The 27,572-nt window shown below is 42.6% G+C and overlaps 2 protein-coding genes across 2 annotated transcripts in view; both read left to right on the forward strand.

Annotated features, from left to right (window-relative positions):
• Snoo (Sno oncogene) overlaps positions 1-27,572 on the forward strand; it is a 250,063-nt gene that overhangs the window by 113,888 nt on the left and 108,603 nt on the right. The window lies entirely within an intron of this gene.
• The window catches only part of LOC140226069 (uncharacterized), a 149,909-nt gene that overhangs the window by 80,916 nt on the left and 41,421 nt on the right, over positions 1-27,572 (forward strand). The window contains exons 6-7 of the mRNA XM_072306524.1: positions 1,080-1,200; positions 19,026-19,115. Of these exons, the coding sequence (XP_072162625.1) occupies positions 1,080-1,094 (15 nt within the window). The 3' untranslated portion in view covers positions 1,095-1,200; positions 19,026-19,115. The remainder of the gene's footprint in view (positions 1-1,079; positions 1,201-19,025; positions 19,116-27,572) is intronic.

The raw sequence follows: 27,572 nt of genomic DNA on the forward strand, positions 1-27,572 counted from the left end.
TTTTTCCTTGAAATTTTCAGATATTTTAGATTAAAATGCGTACCAAATTGGCCGAAAATTGTGGAGAGTAAAATTTAGAATTTTCCCAGTAAATCCGGTTTTTATCGGAAGAAACTTGGCAACGTCTGATGGCTCATACGGCGTCTTTCCTTAGCACGGCTGTATTACTCTCCCACTCCGCACGGACCCTTTTACTCAATGGGCCAGTTGCGCTGGTTACAGAATTATGTCGCAATGATTTGAGCTCAGAACTGAACAAAAAGTAATTAGTTCCGTCCGAACACCCAAGTTTTCACGTCCAACATCAATGAAGATATCACTAATCGGAAAACACGGCGTATGACGTCATCCACCGCGGCAGTGCATACCGTGGTTTCTTCCACTAAGGTTTCAACCATGGTATGCTCAATTGTAGTGGATGCCGTCCTACGCCGTGTTTTTTGATGAGCGATAGCTTCGTTAATGTTAGACGTAGAAACGTGGCGTTTGGACGGATCGTATTATTTCTGGCTGATCTTTAAGCTGAAATCATCAGAATATGTTTCTGTGAGTTGTGAAACTCATTCCTTTCCAATCTGACGCACAGCGTTAACATAGTCCCAGCAAATTTGAAAAACTTGACTCTTCATAGCTCAAGAAAAACGGAAATTCCATTCCCTTGTTTCTAAGGTCACATGCATTTTTACATGATTTTTCTCTCCTTAAAAAGAGAATTACTTTTTTTTACATGGAAAAGAATGCTTCAGTTGCTCAACTTTTAGGCTCGGAAACGTTCTTTTTGTAGGCACTGAACAGTTTCAAAGTTTCGGTCAGGGGCTCTTTCTGACGACTAAATAGCATGCGACAAGTTCTTTTCTGTGTGCCAAATGTGAATTTCATGAGATATTACCTTTGTGTGTAAAGTCCTCTCATTTGGCTGTATCCTCGGAGTGTAATAGTCCCATTTTCTGCGTAATCACGTTACGCACGATTTTATCAGTTCTTCCATTTTATATTCTCGTAAACAACCTAAGTGAATGTAACCGTAAGTTATTATGGTAATCAATCTTAATTATTTTTAATTTATCTTTTTGTTGCAGGTAATCAAGACTTAAATTTACGTGCGTATCTCGGCTATCTCCTCCTAGTCTTCGCTCGTAAAAGATGCTTGCGGTGCCGCAAAACCAGTCCGTTCTGGCACGCAAGATGCCCACTGTATACGTATGATATTATCATCCACTATTTTATTTTATTTTTATTTTCTGTTCACCATCATAAGTATACTCCCGTCCCGACAAGGCTACTTTGAAGTTAAAACACACCAGTGGCGTGGCGTGAATTGCGATACATAGATTGTTATGCCATTTAAACCTATGGTTAAGAATCGATTATTAAGGTGTTCGCTGCGAACACCCTGTTTATCGATCCTTTTCCATAGGTTTAAATGGCATAACAATCGATATATCGCAAAGCACGCCACGCCACTGAAACACACGAGACGTACGGCTAGAAATTTCTGGCATTTTCAATAAAAAAAAGGGGCTACGATTGGAGTGCACTCATCTCTAGATCGGAAAATGAAGCACTACTCCGCTATGCACTTCGGTCCAGAGACGGATGCACTACAGATTCAGTCTTTTTTCGATTGAAAATGCCAGAAATTTCTAGCTATACGTGTGATATGTTTTTTTTTTGTTTTGGGGGGGGGGGGGTGTCAAAATAATATTGTTAGTACAATTAACGCAGACTCCGTTAAAAATCCCACCAATACTTCTAAAAATTTGGATAAAATTAACATTCAACTATTTCAAGATGTCATCCTTGCGGGCCTCCAATTCCAACTTGAGATCCTATTTCCGCGGCAACCCGACCGTGGGCCGTCGCAGGTTCAACGCGGTCTGACCCGGAGCACGTGCAACGAATAGCCGGACCCAGCGACGCCCCCCCCCCCCCCCCCTCCCCACCTCTTCGTCAAGTAAGAACCGCTCAAGTCCAACGTCTAGCTCACGGAGGTAGGCGATTTTCGGAGCCCGCCTCCAATCTTGACTCACCTTCCACAATCCGCATGCACCGATGCAAACCCCCTCCCCCCCTCTTAACCCCCGCGACGACCGCGAGACCGCGACTGCGTCCAGACGCCGCCGCCGCGCCGGGGTCACGTGGCCATGGCCCGACGTCCAGGGTCCCACGATCGAACCGAGCTCTCACCTCCACCCATAGTAAAAATGGATGTTTTCCCGACGACTTGGCGGCGTCGTCGTAAGGAGCGGAGCGCACAGAACACGTCACGCCGCGTCCCCTCCCGTCCGCGAGACTCGGTTCACTTTTATATCGTGCTGTGGAAAAACGCCCTATGAGCCTTTAGACGTTGCCAAACTTCCTTCAATATGTCGCAGGCAAATAGTAAAATCAGGCATTTTGTCAAATGCCTAGGCACATAGTTAAATTTTGACGGTTTACACAATTTTTTGTGAATTTATGGCAAAAAGCTCGCGAGTTTTCAACGTTTTTGAAAAAATAACTCATCAAACCTACGAACTCTTTTCGTCTCTACCTCTTCAATTCCGTCTCATATCTGTGTATTTTCACATTCTAAAAATTGTGTATTTTATGACATGCTGAAAATTTCAAGATTAGTGTCTGTTCAGGAGCTAAGAATCGTTTAATATACTATTGTGTGTTCACATTTTTACTGAGAATTTTTTCTTGCAGGAGCAATGAATTATTTGGTCTGAAATTACTAAGAAGGATCAGAATTTCAATCTAAGTCAGAATATTTGACTATTTGCCTAGGCATTTGACAAAATGCCTGATTTTACTATCTGCCTGCGACAGATACAAACCGAATTCACCAGAATATTCTGAATTTTTTTTTCAATTTTTCAGAACATTTTGTTAGCAATTTAATCTTCAATGAACGAAAATGTCAAAGAAAATATACGTAACTTTCCTCAAAAGTATATGTTTTATCGGAGAGATTTGGCAACGTCTAAAGGCTCATACAGCGTATTTAGACTCGCTGACGGAGCAGCATGGACGGATGAAGATAGCTTCGTCAGGTTGGAATGAGGCCCTTAAAATTGATGCTCTGGCTTCATCTTTTAAGGAGCCGCCTGACCGAGAACTTCTAGGAGCGTAGACAAGGTGACCTTTTCCTGAAAAGTCAAGGAAATCTAATGCGGACCTTGAAATGCTTTCTATCAGCCAAAACAGTTTTTTTTTTTTTTTTTTCAATTTTAAGAGACGTCGCGCTTAAAATTTTTCGTGAAACTAATTTTATGAGTCATGCTGCCAAACAAGCATTGAAAACTTGGGAAATTTCATGTCTTAAATTCCTGCAAAGTCAGGGAATTTTGAAATCTGGACCAGCCTTACAATTCTTTTCAAATAATCGGGAGCGTTAATGATTGAAAAATCGTTCAACTTGAAGGCAAGTATATTGTTCGCGGTGCACTTACCTACAACGGCGCAACTAACCCTTCCCAATTTTCTATCGTCGGGAGTTAAAGGGTTGAAATTTGCGTCAGGGATAGGAAGAGAGGAAAAGAGGGGGATATAAGGGTGGGGGTAAGAGGGCCGGGGGAAGGGGGAGAGCAACGGTAAAACGCAGAGAATGGTGAATCATAGTAGCATTCATAGAACTGTCACCAGAAACTGACACATCATGTCGAGTGGGTCACCTCGCCCTCGGGTTCGCGGGGTCGCCGGAAGGGGGGAGGGGGTTGGCGGCGGCGCTCAGCACTTCACGTCTCGCATGAAGACATGGGCAGACAATGAGCTTAACTACACAGAAAAATACAAGCGAAAACAAACAAGGAGAATAAGTGAGTGGAGTGGAGACACCCAGAGCTCTCCTGCTTCGACAATCCCGACTCGCGAGTCGCAGCCTACTCCGCGCCGAAATCTCTTTACTTCGCGCGAGGGTCGATCGTGAACGCCAGGAAGAATCCACCCGAGCGGCGTTGCAGAATGTCGCCGAAATCAAGTCGGCTCTTAAGCCCTGGATACACGATCAAATTCCCGAACCAATTCCGATTAAAGTAGCATCGAAGTGTTGGGAGTCATCAGTCTTAAACTCATTAATTTGCTTAGTTTTAAAATGAAAACTTGGCAGAAATGTTTCCTGTGGCAGGGAATGATGAATGGTGGCACTCCATTCTGATCTTACTTCGAACGAAATAGTGTGGCCCGTCAAAATTTGATGAGAGATGGTGGCCATCAGTCTTCAGCATGTCTACTTTTATCGGAATTGGTTCGGAATTTGATCGTCTATCCAGGGCTTTAGGTTCGACTCCAACTCATTCGAATTTCATCGGGGCATAATGACTCTTGCGAAAAATTCCGCCGCTACATAGTGGATCGAGTCAGTTGGAGAGGTCGGACAAAATGTGGAAACTTTAAACGCCTGTAACTCCGTTTAAACAAAATTTTGACGTTCTAAAAGTGGTTCCATTGGTTTCCTCCTGAAATTTTCTACCGGAGGCACTCCTTAAAATTTAAATTGTGGCGAAATAAATATCAAAATTTGCAGTTTTAGTCAAAAATTTCATGTCCGACCTCTCCGATTGACTCGACCCACTGTGCGCCATGACTAATCGGACGTTCCTCTGCTGAAAAGTAATCATGCATAGATGACCTAAATCAAAAGGAATTATGATTAAGTCTATGTACATAGTTCCTTTTTTTACCCTACGATCGATGTCGTTAAGGTTTAAAGACGTCAGATTTGCCCAATGACGACTAATAGCCGAAGAACTAAGCAATTGGGTAAGCAATCCCATAACTAACTGTGCAAATACTCATCTATATAGTAAAGTGCACACTGCGACATTCTTCCCTCATAATTTGGTAAAGTTTATGTTCAAAAATGGGATTACCAATCATCATTACTTCATCAACTTCGTTCTCACCCGATTACATTGCCCAGATTGTTAATGCAGGCTCTAAAAATATATATTATAGTGTCTGAAGGGTTGCATCAGGATTTGAGGAAAAATCGGTCGTAAAATCCGATTTGAGAAAAGTCTGCTGTCTGATCGGATTTTTGTATCGAGCTATTCTTGTGGAGTTATATTCGCCATTTTTTCTCCCTATTTTCCTCCGCAAAAAATCAGGATTCGGAAAAATTATGAAATCAGGATTTAGCAGTCAAAAATCAGGAAAAATCAGGATTCCCAAAATGGAAAAAAAAAACAAAACAAACTAGGCACCCAGTTGGAGGGAATATGACTTTTGGAAAATTGGCAAGAGCGTGGACGGGAGTAGAAGCGGAAGTGCTCGTTTTGACAGGACCTTTTGAGGAGTCCCTTCGCCGGGTTGATCCGCCGCTAATCTACGCTACGTGCGCGAACCCTTCCCGCGCGGCCACGCACACGTAAATTAGTGAGTGACAGCCCTGCGGAATGCAAGGCAAAGGCAGTCAAAGGTCCTCCTTACAGTAGGTCAGGAGCGCCAATGACTCGCGGACCCCAACCGAAGGATCATAGATAGCTCACCACCTAGCTGTCGACTCCCGAAATTCGAGGGATGCGAGCGCCGCCACTCAAGGGCCTCCCCTTCCAAGTTCTAACGACGTACGAGCCCGCAGACGTTGCCGAATATTCTGAGACAAATGACGAATTTTCAGTGGTAATTTTGAGGATTTTTCCTCCAATTTTCTAGGGAATTGAATTCGGAGTTCGATCTAAAGTACCTGAAAATTTCAGGGGAGAATATTCATTGCTCTCCCCATAAATACAATTTTCATCCGAGGAGATTTGGTGGTATCTGAATGCTCATACGTCGTTCTTCTTTAGGACGGAAGATTAGGCGGCCCAATTACGGAGTTTTTTTTTGTTGTTTAAAGGAGCACGAAAAATGACACTCGAGGTTTGCAACGCCACTCCTCGGTGAGTCCTTTCTTTCGGCGGAGGGATTTGACAAGATCTCAAGTGCTGTGATTAGGTCGACATTACACGGGTTGCTTCATTGTCTCGCCACAATGCGCGGCCGTTTACCGGAACCTCGCTCCGTCGAGTCAATCCATCTGGGAACCTGAGCGGTTGAACCGTCATCGAGTCACTGCATATTCGGAGTAAATTCTGCAATGAAAAACGGATATATTTGGTTTATTTATATGAACATTATTTTTTTGGTTTTTTTGTTTTTTGCAGTTGATAATGGTGCCGTAAGGCACCGAAACTTCCTGCCTTTATATTGTGTATTTTTAGCCTTGTTTCCGCTTTTTCCTGTGTTTTCGATTGTTATGAACACTTATTGCTGAGCGAAACTAATGCTTATATGCAGGGTGTCTAAAAGTCCGAAAAAGTCCGGAAATAGTACTGATTTTTTAAGGGCTGTCCGGGAGTACTGAAAAAGTGCGGAAATTCCGCTAGAGGGTCCAATTTTTTTTTCATATTTTGCCATTTCAGTCGCAATTTGAGCTGGAAATTCAAATTTGTGAAATTTTTCGAATTTCGTCAAGTAGCTGCACTGAAAAAGTGCTGAATTTTTCTGTTGAAAAGGTACTGAAATTCTTGAGAATGTACCGAAAAGTATTACCAGTAAGTGAAAGTACTGATTTTTGGCCAGCCTGTTTTAGTAGACACCCTGTTATATGCTGTTTTTGACACGAGCCAGAAATGGTAGTTCCTTAATTGCAAAGTATTGCCCATTTAACCTGGGTTCCACCATCAAAATATGATAAGGGATATGATATAATAAGGGATATGTCGGAATTCGTGTGGCACTATTGACCGGATATCAATTAGTCGCTCAGTTTGATCTCTATTTTGATCGTGAAAACCCTGTCACTTTTTCAAAATACTTAGATGTATGATTGTCGTTGATTGGAAAACTTTACATTCAGCCAACTCAAATTGGTATGCAAATAGTTACCTTCGTAAAATATTATCTCAGTCTCAGCGCTCGAAAAGCCCTCGACAACTCTTCACGAGGTGCAGAAGTGAAAGTGCTCGATCTCTTATGCCCCATGTGTCATTAACCATTAAAAGCTCTAAACCTCTTTTGGTATGTAAAATGATTCACAGTTTCCATCCGCATGAGGAGGGTGAGGAAAAAATACTCTCTGAAATAAAATATCGTCCTAGATAGTCTAACGCTTGTCCTGGAAATCGCGCGGCAAAGTTTCAGATTGTGGAAACATTCGTGAATGGCATCGTACAACGCAAAGTAACTGAAGAGACCAAGTTTCATTCATGTGAGCGAGAGCTCCATTTTCGCCAAGATAAGCAGAAAATCGGGTTTTCAGCAATTTTCAGTACGATTGTCCAGGAGAGGAGACAATGAAGGTTCGCGCGTCGAAGCGATATCACTTTCATACTTCGCTGTTTGTATTTGTCTTTTCTCGTTTTGCTTTGACTGGATTTTTGCGGCATCGTTTTCACTGCACATGACACGTTTATGCGTTGGTTGCGAAGCACGATCAATTCGCTCAAGCCGCCTATTTGTAAACATAAGAAGTAGAAAAATCCTCAAATATTCACAGGAATAGGGAATCTAGAGGGACCCACGTGTAGAAAATAAAGGTATAATTTCTAAGACTACTATGAAGACATTTTTTTTATGGATGTGGTCGCATATCGCATACGAATCGCTCAAAAATGTCAAATAAACCGGTAGTTTATCGTCTTGAAGTTTCTTCTTCAGAATGGCCAGTTGTGAGGAAAAAACTTTCAAAAGTTTCAATGTGCCCTTAGTCAAAGCAAAAATTCTCAGATTGAAATGCTGTCTCTTTCCTCTGAATTTTAAAATAACTTCCCTTAGTTAACCGAAATTGCTACTAACGCCACTATCGAATTGTGCGCTTTTATCAAGAAGGAACATCGAGGAAGAATCGACTTCAGCAGCATTTCTCATAGGAAATTTCCCCTGATGACAAAATGGTTTATGTCAGAATTGAAACACCTACGCAAAGTAAGAAAGAGGATCGTATACGATGTCTTTTTTCTATAATTCTTGTGAAGATCTTTCGCGTCAGACATGGCAACAAATGAGAGCTGGATAATTCGAGTCTTGACGCAAACCTTGGGACTTCCTGGAGGAGATGAAATTTCGCTTGGCCTCTGCATAATTTTCATATTGATTGTGGAATTCTGATTCCTGCGTCTTCTTATGAATGCTGTGCTGTGCCGATATTGTTTACGGTGGTCAGGATTCACTGCCAATGCGCCTTACTTAACTGCGCAGTTACAGCTTGAGATTTACTCAGAATATCCTGTTAACAGAGAAGAAAACTCAACGAAGTTTTCAAGAAATTACGTTGACTTTTCTCCAGGAAAAATAAAGTATGACAGGAATGCTACAACGGGGGAACAGAGATAAGTGGTTTTGCACTTTGCCATCGATATTGTTCTTCTGAATTTAATTTAATTTAAAAAAAAAAAAAAAAAAAAAAAATTGATCATGGAAGGGTGATACCCAGGACAAGGGTAACTTCAACGGCTGGAGGATCTTCTACCCTCGCACCTCCTCCCCACTCTTACCTACCCCCGCAAGCGAGCCATCCATCCAGAATGAATGCCAAAGCAGGCAGGAAGCCGATCCACGCATGCGCCGAGCAATCACCTAGGAATGCATGATGGAAGCCAATCAGGCGCCAGAAAGTGTCAACGCTCTTTTTTAACCCAGCAGTCGACGGTTACCCCGCGGGGGGCATCCGCACCCCCCACCCCTCCCCAGCCCGCGTGAGAGCTTCCTTCGACCTATCGAGTTTTCCCTTTACCGCCGTAGGAAGTATCGAACGGAACCGATTGCTCGTCGTCCATCGCGACACACGAGGCCATTGTCTCCCTTTCATGGCTGTTCATCGAGAGGGATTACGTCAACGAAGTGTTAGCTGGGCGAAAACAATTTTTTCAAAGCGCCTTTGTCCTCGCTTTGTTTACGAAAATACCCAGCCTTTATCTCTTCTGCTTTTTTTCATTTTTTTATTTTTTATTTATATACAAATGACTGGCGTTCCCAGTAAAGCTCGTATGTCGTGTTACTGGCTCGTGCAGGAAACGCAAATGCTGCTGAGTGCATCAAGACGTGCAGCGTCTTTGCTGTCAAGCATGTGGTTACCAAAAAAAATACCCCCTTCATATTGTATTGCAGCTAATTTTTTAGCCCTCGGAAACAGCGGGCGAAAGTATCTAGTTGGTGGATCTTGGAGTTAAGGAAACATGCAGGTTTTTAAATTGAACGAATCTTGCTGAAATATTGGTTTCGTTTTAAAATTCTTGTAAAAAACAGTAAAGCATTTATCAGCTTGTTATCAATGGGTGTAGTTAGTAAGGAGAACGAACCCCCGGCCTCCACCAGAATTTGAAATAGTATCATAGTGTCATTTGCTTCCCCCCCCCCCCCAGAAAATTTCGACCTCAAATATAACCCCAAATTTCCGTACTGCATTATTCAAAATGAGAATATTTGAAAAGAACAGTATAACACATGTTTATAAACACTGGAAAAAAAACACATTGGAACTGGAGTCCAGACTCTTGAAAACATTGGCAAGAAAAAAATACTCTTGATTCAATCAGATTTTTGCTTAAATCAAAAGGAAATCCGCTCAAATTAAGAGACTTGGTTCTTGATTTAAGCAAAAATCCCATTGAATCAAGAGTATTTTTTCTTGTCGATATTTTTAAGAGTCTGGACTCTAGATCCAATAAGTTTTTTCTTTTCCAGTGAAGGCTTCTTTGAGATTGATATATCGATCTACTTTGACACGTTGTGAAAAATGAGCCATGAGTTATTTGGAGCTTGGCTTTATTGCACCGTTCTCCTGCTAAAAACCAACCAACGGTGACAAAACTTGCTTCATAAAAAGCTCGGTACGCTGCCTGTACTTCGATGCATATCGATTTGTCCCACATGCATTTAAATGGACGAAGCTCAGAGTTGCCAGCCTGGGCGAAATGGCAACACCGCTCGCGACGGTGGTGTCCTTGGAGGGTAACGAGGCGCGACGCGACGTGACGGACAAAACTTGAAATAACATAACGAGACATTATCCAACAAATATCTGCTGTATTCCGTAATTAGACAGTAATTACACGAATCGGAATCGAAGTAGACGATCTACTATCATTAAGAAACTGCCCTTCTCTTGTGCCCGCTGCTCTCCGACCCTGCTGCATCCCGGGGACAAGGACCTGCCACCAGTGCCGCCCGTAACGGTGTCCCTTAGACCCCGCATTTTTCACAAAAACATGATTCATTTTGGGGAAATTTACCAGCAGTTTCTGTGAAACTTTCACTGATTTTATATTAAATTATGTATATAATTCTCTGAAAATTTTGAAGAGAAATATCCTCAAATCCCCCAAATTATTCCTCATTTCAATGAAGTAAATTTGGCAACGTCTGAAAGCTCATAAGGCGTTTTCGATCGAACGGCATCGCACTCTACAGTCACAAGACTTCATGACTGAGCCTCAGGACTCTTCCATTGGCGCGGCGTCACAAGTTGACAACACTGTTTTTCCTCCCATTAAATGTATTTATAACAATCGATTCATGGTAAGGCAGCTTGTCTCACCTAAAATCGATATTTTAAGTGGATTTAAATGGAGAAAAGACAATATTGTCATCCTACAAAATCACCATAGGCTGATACCGTGAGTCCTAACGTCCTCAAGCTTGTATTTGAATGAAAACTAGGATTCCAATCAGCACTGGTGTTTCTTAAAGTAATGTTCAGTTCTGAACGCTATTTTTTCTGTGTAGTTCGACTTCGGTCAGTAATATACTCTTCTCTTCTGGAAGGGAGAGAACGGATTTGCTATCCAAACTGTATGGGCCATGCCCTATTAATTATGCCATCTTTCCTCTGTGCAGCAATACAATGTACTTGTACATATGCCCTGAATTTTCTCAAGGATTCATGAGAGCGACTGAACAAATTTTGTCATATTATCAGTTAAAATACGTATAAGTACGTTTTGCAATGAGTTCTATTGTCTATGTACCAATATTGTACCTTCATGGTCAAATATATCTCACGTTTTGCTTTCCTGGTAGACGCTCTCCATCTCTCTTGTCGATCACGCATACCTTCTCGTTTGATAATAGTAGCACGCCCCTCACCCATCTTGAGAAAGGTCCTCCTTTAGTTCTCTCCTTTTTCATTCTCTCATTGTACTCCTCTATTTTATTTCCTCTTTCTTCTTCTCCTCCTCTTTTCCTGCTCTTCCTCCTTCCTCCACTTCTTGTCTCTGAAGGCTCGTTTGATTACTCTCAAATTTTTTGTCTGTCTGCCACAAACTCGTTTTTTTTCTACCTTTTTGCGTGTTCTTAACTCTTTTTCACATTTTAAAATATGCACATTTTATGACCTGCACCAGTTGAATCTAGTTAAATCTGGCTTTCTAGACACAGTCTGCTGGTGTCTTAAAAACCTCCGTGATTACCACACGACATCGAATAGAGAGCATCATAAAAGTGATACAATTTTAAGCAATTTTCAAGGATCAAAAGAAGAAGAGACTGAGAGGTGGTTTTCATGAACCAGCAACTAAATATTCCCTTAAGTCGTTCAAACCTAAAATCTTAATGGATGATTTTAGCTGCTCTCGGCTTTTCTTCCTTGCCTTGACAACAGCAGTAGCCTAAAGAGAACGCGAGCAACTCAAACGTTCGGACGGAGATAAAACAATTTCAGAAGTAATTAGAAAACTTTTAAAATCCACTCGGCTCCGAATGGCGCTGGGTGTAAATGAATCATTCACGCATCACGCGAAGGTCGGTCCTTTTGGTGTTAAAAGCTAGTATGTCCACTTCCTGATGAGTCTTTAAAGCCCATACGAATGCTCACGCCGAGGCCCATCAGATAATTGACATGAGAGGTTTTGACACCGACCGCGACGAGTTAGGTACTGAGCGTCAACCCCCCCGCCCCTCCCCCTGGAGGGGGAAAAGGAGGAGAGGCTCTTTGCAGAAGACGTGTGAGGAGGCGATATTTTAGCCTAGTTTTCAGAATAATCAGTGGCTCAAGCGCAGTTATTATAAATTGCAAAAGGTCACCGTTTTCATTAAACCCAAAGGGGTTGGACGATCCCCGCAATGCAGGGGGCGGGAGATGAGAGGGAGGGGGAAACAAACGACACGACACAACGTCGTCGGCCGGATAACCTTTGGCGCAATGAGTGTCCCGAAAGCAGCGTTGCATTTTTGCCAAAAATTTACAGATTTTCAAAGTATTGACGACACTCTTTCGGCCTTTGAAAAACCGAACCCAGGAAAATTTCGAAGATAAACTCTCATCTTAGGGGGTCCAAAGACCTACAAAACCGGGGATATCGGGAATATATTAGAACAACCCTGGTAACGCAAAAATGCACAAATAATTCGTTGATCATAGAATTTTATTTCGGGGCCATTAAGTTTTTATTTCCGGCTTTGGAATTTTTTGCATATTGATTCCAAAAATCGTAACAATCATGGAACTGTTTTTCTGAAAATTGCTCATAATCTGAGAATTTCTCCGCATTTGGACATGGAAATGATAAAGTTTTCAGAAATTAATCTGTGTAAAATTCTCTGGACACCTAATATTTCGGAGAAAGGCGGACGTAGCCTTGAAATATTGTTAAATTCCTCGCGTGGTGTGGATACTTCGAAAAAATGTTTCCAAGTAATCCGTTTGAATTCTTTCTGAGAGAATCGTCGTGAAAAAATACCTAGGAAAATACCTAGGTCGTTGGTATCAATTTATTCAAAATCTTCATCTTTGGCGAAGAATAGGACCGGTACCGGTAACTAAATAAAAAGTAGATGATTTTTCATGAATGCTACATTTTTCGACAACCCGGCTCTCGTTATAACCTAGTTTCAGCGAATTCAAGCAAATCCGTATTTTTCTTATCGTTAGCCAGCTTTTAAGTGCCATCATGAAGGTAGTGGTTTTGAAGGAAGTTGGTTTTGAAACCCGGACCTCGAGTATAGCTCACACCTAGCTGACGTTATGTCAGTGAATTTGTCTTGAAAAACGGCAACATCGCGCGGCCTTTGTTTCTAACACCAGCCGGTCGTCGGTGGCCCTGCGACCCTGCGCGGTCTTTAAATCAAAGCTCGCGGAAAGGGAAGGGGAAACTCGCGGGGAGGGGGGGTCTAGGGGCGCGGTCGGCGCGGGGGAGGAGGGCAGGGCGTTTCATTCAAATTTCTGCCCGGCCTGAATACGCCCCCTCCCCTTTCGTCGAAGAGAATGATTTATTTCCACCTGGAGCTCTCTGTTTTCGGAGTTATAAATTTCAGCCGGAGCCCGCCTGCGCCAAAGTGAAATATCAAGCATCATGAGGGTGATAAGAGCCGGGCGCGGAAGAAGGGAAAAAGGTTAAATTAATGGAAAAATATTCTACGCAGCGTTTCTTGGCTCGCAGAAAAATGAAATATGTAGCCTCCGAGATGTCACTCTTCATTATTTTTCGGCCCGAAAAATGAAGGCCTTTTTAATTGCTCGGGTAATTGAAATTTGTGTCTCCTCCCGGTTGAATTCTTCAGCGCCAGCTTTGGGCGCCCTCCGGTCTTGATCACTCTTCCCAGTAATTAAATATTCTTCACCATCGGATTTTCGACACTTAAAATTTTCTTCTAATTTCTCGCAGTGAGTAGTTCCCCGAGCCCCGTTCCCGGTGGGTTTTTATTCGTGATGAGTGGACCTAATTTTCTTAATCCCATAGTTGCATAGAATTTAGAGTAGGTATTTTTTGTAGTTTTGAGCTTTTCCACGCTCACTATGAATTTTCGAAATTCACCGATTCTAGCATGATCATTGAACGAAAACGCAGCAGTTATTGACATAATAAAGAGTAAATTGTCATAGCTCCAAGATCTTAGCGTGGATTTTATTTATGAATGCAGCAGGATGAAATTTCCCCTACATAGACACGCTTCTGATCTCGTTTCGGCACGAATAGTCTGTTTTCTGTAATTTTCAGTGGTCAATGTGCCAATCGCGTAGGTAGAATTAAGGGATGTTCCTTCAAAGTCTGTCAGTTTGTAGGAAGATTTTGAGGAACCTTCTACAAAAACCCTGAACTCCTCGCTTCATCGCCGTAATACACCACACTGGAAATTTCATGAATAAACTGTAAAAAGTTCATGTAAAAGCCACCGGACAAAATTCGGCAGCAATGCCACGACCCTTTAATTTCAACTGTTCGCATAGCTGAGAAAAAAAGAGTTGCCTGCAGATCTAGAGACAGAAGAAGCTAGATGAGCTGCACTATTGCACCCTCACTCACACCCGCCCACCATCCTGCGGTCCGAGGGAGATATTTCCCGGAATTTCGAGTCACGTGGTGTCACGCAGTCTTCCCGAGCTCTGACATTTGTACCTTTATTTCCTTCGGGACTCGAGCCTTTTCGATGGATCTTTTTCACCTTGCTTTTCTCACTCACCTTTCGTCTGACGAACGCGCGCGGCTCCGACCTCTCGAATCATTAATTTATTGTTATTCGTCTCTATTCGAATGGAGTTTGCACGCTCTGTACATCCTTTAAACGGCTCTAGCCTTTTCGAGGGAGGCCTTTGTCACCGATCCAGCGATTGTTTTCTCCAAACGCAGTCTTTTTGTTTCACCTGAGTTCGATCATTCTCCGGGATCACGGTCCGTGGGTCAGCGCTCAATGGACTCTCGCTGGAATTTACAGGTGTTTCGTTGTTAACTCATCGTCGTTTGTTGCCTTTCATTCAGGCTTTTCATAGGGGTAAGTTTTCTTGTCTCGACTCTCTCATCCTTTCATTGCGTGCCTAGTGCCTTCTCAATCCACAGAAAGGCGTTGTAAATCTCCGCCGGAACGACCGGACAGCACCGTTGCCGCGTTCAAGTGTCCATCTTCCTTGTAAGTTTTAAGGTTTATTTTCGGCGGTAGTTCCAGGGAAAAGTATCCTAAAATCTGTTTCCGGAATCACCGATTTTTTTTCAATATTAGAGGCGATATTTTAAACTCTCATGCGAACGAAAGATGCAGTTACGTGTTACTACCAGTAAAAATTACAGCTCCATCGAAGGTTAGGAAACTACGTAGTTGAGGGTATTTACCTCCTTTGATGGGTACATTTGGGCACAATTGATTCAATTTTCCTATTTGTCTTATGGGTCAATTCGGACAGAATTTCTCCTAATATTCGAAGAAACAAAAGAAAAACAAAGTTTTCCTTGATCTCGGGAGTTATGCAATATGGGCTACTTGGAAGTTGAAATATTTGTATCGCACTCTTTTAGCATTCAACAGGTGATTTATACCTCGAAAATATTGACACATTTGTAAATAGAGAAAATTAAATGACCGAGCAGCGACCATTCATTAATATGCATCATAAGTGACGCAGATGCATATACCCTTCTCACATCATTCAGTACAAATGCGGTGCTTGAATTGAATGGACCGAATGAAATCAGTGGCAATTCACGAAAATTATATGGAATTATCGGTAAAGTTCCCGGGCCAACTCTGCATGAGGAACATTCCTGGTGACTCTTAAAAGTTTGAGTGATTATTGTGTGTGTGTGTGTGTGTAACTCGTTATAAGAGTTTTCTAGAAGAGAAGGTTCTAGCCGAGACTTTCCCAGAGCTTCTTAGTTCCCAACCAGATCCCAAAGCTTTCCCATACATGGAAATCGATCGTTGTACGCACATTTAAATGTAATGATCTCGTTGGTAGCAATTTGCGTGTATTCCTATTGCAGAAGCGTTTGAACCGTACAATAAAAGGTGTTCAGCAATTATGGCGGGGAGCGGGGAGCAGGTTTCGGGAGACAACGTGACAATTGGAAAAGGACGTATTTAGCGCGGAGAAGTTGTTTGTTAAACGCTTCAAGTGGGTGTTGCGGAGCCGGAGGGATATAGAGTGCATGCTTTGATTCATTTATCATAATCCAAACAATGGGTCGGGATAAACATTTCTCGAGTGTACACGGGACACGGGTCCGCATTTCCGTGCGCGAGAGTATGTAAACAGCGCGTCGAGCACCTAACTCGGGGATAAGACAGGGATAAACGCCTGAAAGGAGTTGCGAGGGATCTTCCGCTCACAAAGGGCCGCGCTGACCCCGCGAAAGGGTAGCCGTGTCACGCCGCCGATCGCCGCGTCCCTGCTAACCAACTCGACGGAGTAAATGGAGCCTCGTATGTAAAAACGATGGAGGCGGAATGTACTTCAAGTGAGACGTCCGTCGTTTTTGCACTCGAGTCTTCGAATTCACCTCGTTTCGCATTTGTCGAGGGCGGCTCCTGCTTCCCAAGATCTCGACCCGAGCGGATCTTTCCCTCTTTCGGGTTTCGATCCTCGTAAGAAGTGCTATTCACAGGGTGCTTCAACGAAACTCCACTTACATGACCGCATTTTACAGAAAATTTTTAACGTCAAATCACCGATTTTGGAAACGGAGTCGACTCGGACTAATCTTTAATAGAGCGGTGACTTTATCTCATTATCAGTTTGCCTTCAGTTTGCAGTGTAGGCAATACGAGCTCCCAAGTGGCCGAATAGTGGTATTATTCTCAGATGGCATGATTTCTTGAGGTACAAAAAGAGAAATAGACATTTGGAAGCTGGTTCATGACGGACTCTACATTTGCGTCAGTTCGACATGAGAAATGATCTAAGTTTGTGCCTTAATAATTATGACCCAGTTTCCACATTGAGGAGAGTCGAGTATATAATAACTACACTTCAAACATTTTTTATGGTTAAAATGTTTTAGGTACTCTTGCATTTCACTACTCTCCGCAGGAGAACTTTAATGATTTCATGGCATTTAAGGGATTTCCAAAAAAACGCGTTTAAAGTTGAACAACTTACATGGATTTTTATGAAACAGATGCTTCTCAAGCACAGTTATAGTGTTCAACTTTTTCACTGAGTATACATTCAGAAAAATTTTATCCAAAACGACTTGTATTGCAATTTTTATGGAAAAGTTTTTAACTATACTTTTCATTTAATAGGCTCCCCTCAAACTTTTGCATACCTAGTGTTTTTTTTAAAGTAGGTTTCCTTAAATTTTGAGTTTAAAATATGAAGAACCATTATTTTTCTGTGTCCATAATCGAGAAAATCCGCCCAGTAAGCGATATATGTGCACGTTCGTAACAATACCTGATACAGCTGAGACTGTTTTGAATTTTCAAGCCTCATACGAAGCCTCTAGGAGTAAATTTGACGCCAAAATGAAGGAAGAATGGTGTCAAATGTATCGTTTTCTTCCCTCATTCTTTACAGAACCAACTCGCATAGGATGCTATACAGGGCAAATTTCAGAATACGATCAATTTTTTGGGACGTACAAATTCTTCCTTGAGACACCCTGTGAACGTGGGCATCCCTCGCTCTCCTCCCCCTAGCGCGGTTGCTTTGTTTCAAAAACCACTTCCTCTCGCCTTGGTTTCGCAAAACCGGTTTGCTAATCGAAAATGTTTTACCGGGCACCCGTCCACTTTTTCGAATCTGTTTTTTCACCGCTGCGCCACTCTTGACCGGTGTTCCTCCGATTCCCCTGGAGCTCGTTTTTGCTCCTCACGGCTGCCAGATGGTGCCGTAAAGTAGCATTTTTTTCCCACGTAAATCGGGATGAAACATTAATTTCATCGTATGATCTGGCAATCTTGTCAGTCATTGATGGGTCTGAAACATTGCCGGATTTCGCCCGAATGAATATGAACGATAGTGGTTAGATTCCTGCTTGTATATGATCCCATGATCAGTGCCAGTTTTCTGGTTACGTCCACTAAATTCATAGTGAGCACCGTTAGGAGTCAAGCCTATACTAGCACTGGTCACTAGAATTCTTGGTAATCATGTATAGCGCGACACTTTGTTGTATGTGCATTTATTAAAACTAATAGTATATTCTGTCCCTATATTGAAAATAAGTCGAATCAATTCATCGAGTCAAATGAGACTTTAATTTGAGGCAATCCAAATAATTAGAGCGTTTTGGAAGTCTTTTACAACCCTCTTTTTGTTCTCGAGCGAGGGTGACCATTGGAACTAACCGAAATATAGTCAAAGTTGACCAGTAAGTAGAGTCAAATTTGCCAAATCTTCAAAGTAGGGACACAATATTATTATTTTTAATAGTGTGCATGAACCTTTTCACTCTCATTTCTCAAATAGTGTAGTTTCATTCAACAACATAAACATTCTAACTTTACTTTTTTAAGATCATTGGCAATCTTCAGTACTCTTGAGGCTCACCCGTATACCTCAGAATCGAAGACGCTGGTTTTAATTTACGCCTTCATTTGGCCTCAGAAAACTGTTAAGCTGCATCCCAAATTTCTACAGTTGTGGAGCTGATTTTGCGACCAAAAGGTCACCAAGTCTCAGGAAAGAGGTGAGTGTGGCAAAAACGTGAGAGTAGTCTCCAAGGCTGGATAGAAAAAAAGAAAATGGAGACTTGTGAGCTGGGAAAGTTGTATATGTAGATTCACTTTCGTTCGACTAATTTTTTTCCGACCGATAGCCCAACTGGATTTATTTCTTATCGTTCCGAGACCAGAGATTCCTTGCCGATGGAGAGTGGTCGCTCCCGTCGAATTCGGGAAATGATGAAAAATCCGTCTGTCACGCCGCATTGTTGATTGCCCATTGAATAGTTTCAGTGGCCTGTCTGCCGACCGGCAGTCCGGTGATTAATTCAGTATGCTAATGAGAATGTATATTAATTCAGATTTTATTGGTGTCATTTTTCGGTGTTTCCTGCCGACAGACTGTCATGTAGATGCCAGGTCTACTCTGCCGCGCGTAGAAAGGAACGCTCTATGACTATTTGAACGTTGCCGAAGTAGCCTAAAATATTTATTTTTTATGGAAGTTATATGAGTATTTTCATTTACAATATGTCCTTAAAAATACATATAAGTCGCTCTATAGCACTCCCTGGCTCTCTGCGACCTCTAACCGCCACTGCCCCCGTCGAACTACAACCCTTCGGACATCGAGCACCTTTACATTTCTGCTTCAAATATTTACTTTTAACCGAACATATAGTTTCTATGTATTTACCAACCATTAATGTTTTAGTCTAATTTAATGGGTTTTTTTTTTGTTCCAGGTAATTCACAAAATTTTCTTCGAGTTTCGGAATTCCTCATTGAGAAGAGCGAAACCATATTTTAGAATATGTGGAACAGCTAAATTAGGGGTAAGCTCATTGAACTAATTTCAGGCGTTTGGGTCAAAGTGCTTTCTTTTCCCTCGAAGAAAATTTTACTTTCAATGACTAATATCAATGCCCAAAGTGCGGAACGACGTATCTCCTTTTGTAACGTTGCAGACTTCCTGCCATACTTCATTTTTTCTTTGGAAAACTAGTCAACGTAATTTCTTAAAAACTTTCTTGATTTATCTCTACTGCGTTAGCAGAATACTGTGTATCAATCTCAAGCCGTGAAGTTGGCTGGTTTTTCCGAAAAAATAAAATAGGAGCAGAAAATTTTGAAACACCGTGATGGAAATACGTGGTCTTTGGCCATTGATATCTCAATCATTTTAACAAACGAAAGTCAATCATTTTTAATCGTGGAACTTTGTATTTCGATTTGAAACTTATAAAACAGTAACATCACCTTGAGCTTTCTCCTTAAAATAGGCGATGCCCTCTTCTTTTCATTGGGCCTGTAACTGGACCAGGGTGTCCACAAGTCCGGAATTTTCGGAAAGTCCGGAAATAGTACTGATTTTTTAAGGGTGGTTCGGAAGTACTGAAAAAAAGCGGAAATTCCGCAAAAAGGGCCGGAATTTTTTTTAATTTTGTTGTCATTTTTGTCGCAATTTCAAATATTTGAAATTTTTCTGTTGGAGGAGGTGCTGAATTTCTTGATAAGGTACTGAAAAAGTACTGTAAAAGTACATAATTTTGATCAGCCGATTTTAGTAGACACCCTGTGGACGGAGCTGCTGAATGGAAAGAACTGGAAAAACTAGCTGGGGTAACTCCCCCACGATTGGACTCGCCTCAGCCGAATACTTTTTCCTCGAAAGTTCTTCAAGCCGGCTCCGAGTGAGCCGAGAGGATTACACGAGTACACACGAGAGCTAAGCGCCACCGTTCATCAGGACTGAATCGGAGAGTAAAGTCGAACGGAAAAGCGCGCATCCTCACAAGGATCCCGTCAAGGTTACGCGGTTTCAACCCTGCGGAGGAACGTGTTTGATCTGCAGGGAAGACTTTTTTGTGCTGAGCCTTCGCCCGGAGCTTTTGAAACTTTCCCAAATGACGAAGCTCCGCTATCAAAATCCCCCATCTCCTCCGGGACTCTTTGAAGGTGAGGGCTAAGTGTTCGCTACGACAGGGACAGGCTTTAAAATGAGAGAAACAAAAAGAAACGCTGACTTAAAGGCGGCGGGGGGAGGGTGGCACCTTAGAGCCGCTTTTTTCCACAACATTAGACAAAAAGAAAAAAAAATGATGCACGGCGAGATATTTTTATTTCTGCGCGTGGGGATTCGGCTACCGAAACTCGAATGAGGAGGGATGCAGGATGCAGCTTTTATCGTCTCGGAGATTCACTTGTTCCAGGCGCCTCGCGCATTCCCACAGACCGCGACGCAGTGGCGTGGCGTGAATAATCGATCATCGATGTCTCGCAATTTGAAGCTATGGTAAAGAATCGATTAATAAGGTGTTCGCTGCGAACACTCTGATAATCGATATTTTTTCATAGGTTTAGATGGCATAACAATCGATGTATCGCAATTCACGCCACGCCACTGCCTGGTAGGAGAAAGCCTGCCGTTTCGCCGCCGGACTTGGAGGAGGATCATGTCGGTCGCAAGATCAGGTTCAGGCGCCCCCCCCCCCTTCACTCGGTGAACCCTCTCCCTGTTCTCGAGCGAGGGTGACAATTGCGAGGTCGCATACATTGTCCACTCGGACAGGGGTTCTCAAAAAATGATGGCGTTATCTCGAACGGGAACAATAGGTGAAATGTGCTCGGAAGAACGGATGACGTTTCATCGCTTCCCAAATGAAATAACGTAACCTCGTTGCAGCAACGCAAGCTTTGCCGCTTGCGAATTTTACTTTTGCTAAAAAATCATTGCGCTGCAAATTTCGCTTGTTTTTCTTCTGATTGCGCGAAAATCAGCACAAGTGATGCGCTGGGTGCTAGACGGCACTCTTAGGTCGCGGAGTTTCAGAATATACGCTCCTAATTTACATTTTAGGGAGAAAAGTAAAAGTAACTTTTCTGGAACATTCTACAGTCCTAAAGGAGTTTCATGAAAAGTTCCAACGAAATCTATACATTTGCTTTCCGTATATTAGACGAGTGTTGGCAGACATTTTGGGCTTCCACAACCGAGAAGAAGTGCCTCTCTACGCACTTGCGTTTCAATTTTGAGCGTAAAATGCCCATTTTTATTCACTCGAAAAAAAAAGAAAAAAACACATTGGATCTAGAGTCCAGACTCTTAAAAACATCGACAAGAAAAAGTACTCTCGATTCAATCAGAATCTAGCTTATATCAAGAACCAAGCCTCTTAATTTAAGCGGATTTCGTTTTGATTCAAGCAAAAATCCGATTGAATCAAGAGTATTTTTTCTTGCCAATGTTTTCAAGAGTCAGGACACTAGATCCAATGTGTGTGTTTTTTTTTCCAGTGTTCATGTGAAAAATTGAGCCGTTCGAGTCAGTATAGCTATTTTGGAATTAAGTTACATCCCTCGTTGTGAGAAAAGAAGATCATTTACCCTTGTTTCTCTTTCCTCCTGAGCTCATCAGGTGCAAAGCGCCCCCTGTGTGTACCTTGAAAGGTCGCCCATTCACCAACATTCTTGGTCATCTTGGTTTGATATGCGGAATCTGAAGATTGCCAGCGGCATTTTTCTAATGTTTTTCGCGCAAGAAGTTTGGCCGCTCTTTTGAGTCTGAAAAGCTTTCACTGGAAAAAAAAACACATTGGGTCTAGAGTCAAGACCTTTGGAAACATTGTTAAATCTGATAGAATCAAGAGTATTTTTTCTTGTCGATGTTTTTAAGAGTCTGGACTCTAGATCCAAATGTGTTTTTTTTCCCGTGTTGTTTTCACTGGTCCACATGCTCTCCTTATGCAGGCACCCTATACGGAAAATAGCCGGGTCAAGAGTGTGCAAGGAGGCTGATGTCGAAAGCCGCGGGGGTCTGAAAGTTTGTTGCCCACTGGTCTTTAATGCCCAGTGGAGTTTTGCATACGGCGGCGCTCCCCCTCCCCTTCAGTGCCCTCCCCCTCCCTCGTAAGCGAGTCCGCGGCCTCACGGTGCACTTTAACGGCTTCGCGACTGCAGTTCCTCCTCCCGTCTTTGTCTTCCTGCTCCGGTTTCCGTTGGCGACGCCTGCTTCAAGGTGGATGGCCATGGTGGCAGCGGCAGAGGCGTTCGATTGTGAAGATCTCATTTGCAACTTGTAGAGTTGACCACAGGCCACGTTGCCGCTCCTTCTCTGCTCCTGCTCCACTTTCTCGCCCCGGATCCCTGATTCCTCTACCAGCCGGCTGATAATCGGAATTGATAGACAAAGCTATGGAGAAAGAAATTATAGGGAACATATATGGAGCGATCCTTACGGTTGAGATGGGTGGTTGTTATAGTCTAAAGGGTAAAATGATGAACTTTAACAGGGTGTCTACAAGTCCGGAAATAGTGCTGATTTTTTAAGGGCGGTCCGGAAGTACCGAAAAAGTGCGTAAATTCCGCAAGAAGGTCCGGAATTTTTTTAAATTTGTCGTCATTTTTGTCGCAATTTGAGCGAGAAATTCAAATTTTTTAAATTTTTCGATGTCGCTATCGGGAGGTACTGAAAAAGTCCTGGATTTTTACTGTCGAGGAGGTACTGAAAATCTAGGGAAAAACTTTTGAAATGTAGTCACGAGGCCTTTTCACTGTTTCGCCACTTGTAATTCGGTTTCTGTTGTTCGACGAAGGTCTCAGTCGACCAGCCAGCTTCACCCGTGGAATAATTCATTGAATTTTCATCGAAAAAATGATCGTCTTTGAAGCTCTTATTTAGTATTGAAACATTTCTAAATGTGGCATTTCGAAATGTACTTCTTGGAAGTAGTGAGCATGGGGAAGGGGTGGTTGCTAAAACTTATGTTTTCTAATTTTTTTCTCTCAGCGCCATTTGTGCATCTTTTGAGAGAATCGCGATGAGGAGGGAAAGGAATTAAATGTGCACTAACTGGCAACGCTTGGTATGCAGTTTGTCACCCGAGTATGAATATGTCATTTTGGCAGCTTCTTTATCAACGTCTCGAGCCTAGCATCCTACAGACTACTTGACTCGCTTGACCCAAAGGTCAGGCTCTGTTGCCTTTTCCCCTTTAATTAGCTGCAAATCCTCTTTGATTTATTGGCTGGCAGAACCCACCTCCGCCGCATGGAGTTCTACTGTAAGACTCCGTGATTAATTTCCAGTGGTTTTTCTCTTCTTTTCGCATGCCTCCTTCTCTAATTTTTCACGCGCGTTTTTTTGGATCATTATTTATGTGTAACTAACGCTTTTTCATATTTGCCCAGTTACAAATCTTCAGTGAGAGTGGTGCGTTTAAAATTTAACAAAGCATCCTTGTTATTGGAGGATGAATCATCGACTTTGCATTTTACTCTTTCAATACCGGTTCAATCTGATGCCAGATCACATGCAAGTTTTCAGTCTAGACTCAATATTAAATCACTAAAATGTCACTTGGCTTGTTCATCCATGGTTCCTTTTAATGGAAATACTTGAGCAATTGATGTTGGAGACAAGTGAGATTTTTTCTTTAGAATCAAGATGTCGATAAAGAACCAAACTTGTTTGGAACTGAGCTTTTCTTTCAACAATTGTTCATAAACCATAAAACTCAATGTCAGTTTTAACCTTAAAACCTTTTTCAATAGTTTCAAAGGATTGCGTAATTCCTTTATTCCAACCTATCAACTTTGAGATAAGTTGTAAAAGCTAGAATGCAGTCCTACCCTCGCGCTCATCTTATCTGAATAACTAAATACGGCAGTGAGAAATCATGTTCGCCTTCAACTTGATGGATACAATTTTAGCGGCTCAGGAGTTAAAATAGTTGTATCGCGATTTCGATTTAACGCAATGGTTGAAGGGCGAATGAAGCTTGCGAGTTAAACTTCCAGCCCTGATAGAAGGGACATGTATAAATAATAAATCCTTTTGGAATTTTATAAAAGAAAAGAACGAGATGAAATTTAACGTCATTCTAATTACTAAGAAGCTATTTTACAGCGTGCAAAATTATCTATTTTTTAATTTGATTATCCAAGTTGACATTAATGGTTTGTTTGACCTCGCCACCCTACTAGCCTAATGGGAACAACCGTCGACTCGGTGCTTCACGAGCAGAAAACTTAGCCCTAATAATCCCCCTTTTTCAGCAAATTCGATTGGATAATTACCTAAATTAAAATGGCGCAGACAACAGACCGAGAAGTTGTCACCGAGACGGAAAAATTCTAAACGTACCCCCGAAGATTCTAAGCTTTTATCCCAGGCAACAAGTTGGCAACCTTGGCGTTTGGAGCATGCGTCGGTGCCAGTCCAAGTGTCGCCAGGCCTGCCATGCCTGGCTCCAGATTAATAATCCATTAATTTTTCGCTCTCGATAATAACCGGCCTGGTTGTCGCGGCGGAATTATCGCGGACTTTTCCTCAAAACACTCCGAGCGCTCGGGAGGTGGATTGACAACCCGCAACCCCCCCCCCCCTCCCCCGCGTGAACCGCCAGAGCCCCGCCAAAAATCGAGAGTCATCGCCGACCAAGTTTCGGATAAATTGAAACCAACCACATCCCCCCCCCCCCCCCACGCTCTTACCATGTACGAGAAGCGAGGTCTCCGAACCGTGTGATCAAATTTGCATACCTTACAAGCTTTGTACGGGAAAAAGGGGGCATTTTCGGCACAATTTACCAGTTGTGTGGTAGAGCTTCGTTGCTTCGTTGTCGCTTAGGACCGAGTTCAGAAGCAGATTGCGAATTTAGCGGTTGATCCGTGCGAAGCGAGAATTCTAGTTTTTCCGAGAGGCAAATTTGCGTACTTTACAAATTGCTGATGATAACAAATAGGGGGATGTTGGCTTTGTCTTATCAGTGAAGCGAGGGCTGAAAACATCAGCATAACAGTATCTTTCACCGACCCGGACCCCCCCCCCCCCCTATGTTCTAAAGGAAACTTCTACAGACTTTCTCAGTCAATTTGAGTGCAAATTATAGATCGTGCTCAACACGCATAGAATTTCCGCTGTCTTAGAATTTTCCGATCATCGTCGTTGACGAGAATTTATAATGGGAGCGGAAGGGTTCCAAAACCTCGAGTTAGGTTAGGTTAGGTTAGGTTTGGTTTGGTTTTAGGTTAGGGGGGTTCTAGAAAACTTGCGAATCGTAGGAGAGGGAGATTAGACCCAAAAGACCCCTTCGTCCATACCACTGCGCGCAGTGGATCGAGTCAATGAGAGAGGTCGGACAAACTTTGCAAAATTTATTAGCTTATAACACCATTTATACAAAACGTCAAGGTTCTAAAAGTGGTTCCATTGGTTTCCTCGTGAGATTTGATTCTAGAGGCACCCCTCTAATTTAAAGTGGGGCGAAGCAAACATCAAAATTTGCAGTTTTAGTCAAAAATTTCATGTCCGATCTCTCTGATTGACTCGATCCACTGTGCTGCGTAGAGAACTTGTTTGGTTTGATAAACACAAAGGCGAAGCTAATGAAGTAAAGCTCGGGCGCTCGAACGAGAAAATCGGCGAGGAAAAGCTGCGTTTGACTTGGGACCCCAGCCAGGCGCCGGTGCCGAGAGCAAAAATGTTTTATTCGCCGGATTGGCGTCTCGAGTGCTCGTGGACGTTTTAATTCCAGCGTCTTGAGGAGGGAGTTTTTCGCGCCGACAGCCCACCACCACCATCGCCGTCGTCGTCGCCGCGGGAACAACTCAATTACCTAATGGACTTTCCTTTATTTTCCACTTTTTTGCCCTTTCAGCCCGCGCCGCACCTAACCTCTCTACGAGGACGTCCGACGATTGGATGAGCACGCCTCCCCCCGATATTCGAGTTCAATCGACTACAAAATGGACGCTCTAAGGGTGTACTACCTCACAAAGATCATCACTCCTCTGGCGAAAGGGCGTATCTCAATTCTCATACATGAGCTCTGTTCTCCGTATAAGTCTATGCAGGTGCAGGGTGTCTAGCTGTCTAGTGGCCAGGAATACCGGGAGAACCGGGAAATGTCAGGGAAATGAGGGAAAACGTCGGGGAATCCGCAAAAATTCGGCATGCCAGAGAATTAGATTTTGCAAGCAATTTTCGTCAGGGGAACGTCAGGGAAATCGAAAAACACGAATGATTTGGAAAGTGTTTCGCGAATTTTATTCTTGCGGAAATTTCTACCAAAATTTTTACCAGAATTTCTGCTGATGTCTTTTAAATTTTATAAATGAAGCAAAAATCTCCTTATCCCCTATTCTCCCTCACTATTAACTTAGAAAAGTTCAGGGTATTTTGGAATTAAAAAAGGCGTTAAGTAAAATCGAACCATTGTGCCCCCTAGAAGAATTTCTCAGAACCATGTTTAACTGTATTTGTGGTGATTTCGAGTCAATGTAACCCCTTTGCTTTATGAAAAGCTGCGAAACGATCCCAGCCGATACGTTTCTAAGATTTTAGCAATGACATTTTAGTCATGTCACCCGTATTTTGTTACATATTTTCTTGATTTTTCTACTACATGTTGCCACGATGGGCTCAAAAGGACGTGCTAATTTCTGTGAAAATATTTCCGTCCTCCTCGATGGGTTACGGAATACAACTTCCAGGTGCACGCAACTTTCGAGGACTGCCAGCTGTCCCGTTAAAGTGGCGGATCAAGGAAGCTGACAACGTTGTTTTCTCTCCATTTAAACCTGTCAATCGAATAATCGATTCTTGTCGGGCACCTGGTCCCTCCGAGAATCGATTATTTCCATGCGTTTAAATTGAGAGAAAACAATGTTGCCAACTTCGGCAGCGGCAGGAATCCTGCCGCGAGATGGGGACATCGGGCTGGGGTGTCGCATGAGGAGGGACCGGACCTGCGGATGTGTGAAGTAAGTTTCGACAGTCGGCCGCTTCTGAAACAACTGTATTAAAAGGGTCACGAGGGGTCATCATCGGTCAGGGACGCTGAAGGGATTGCTCGCTCAAACGTCGCCGCGCGCCGGTGTTGCAACATGCAGCTCCAAAGAGTAACGTCGCACGGTCATTTGAGAGCCTAAATATTTACAAATCGTTAATTTTCGAGGTTAGGTTTCATTAGGTCATGTTTTATCCATGAACTAATTGGGATTAAAAATTTTACCCCTCGATTCCAAAATCGTCGAAGCTGCTTCTAGGATTGGTCTCATCTTTTCCTCAGTTTTACGGGAAAACGCTCATTTTTAAACATCGTTGGTCATTGTAGTTTGATATTCGAATGTGACGGTTAGCGACATTTTTTTTTTTTTTTTTTTTTTTTTTTTTTTTCACTCTTTCCAGCCTTCTTTTGATTTTTTTGGTAAAGTGCTTATGTACTTTCGAGAGGATAAAAAATTCTGATCGATCAAAAACATGCATTTTCTTAATGTGTGTCGACATA

This window comes from Bemisia tabaci, chromosome 1 (genome assembly GCF_918797505.1).
Source record: "Bemisia tabaci chromosome 1, PGI_BMITA_v3".
Lineage (NCBI taxonomy): Eukaryota > Metazoa > Arthropoda > Insecta > Hemiptera > Aleyrodidae > Bemisia > Bemisia tabaci.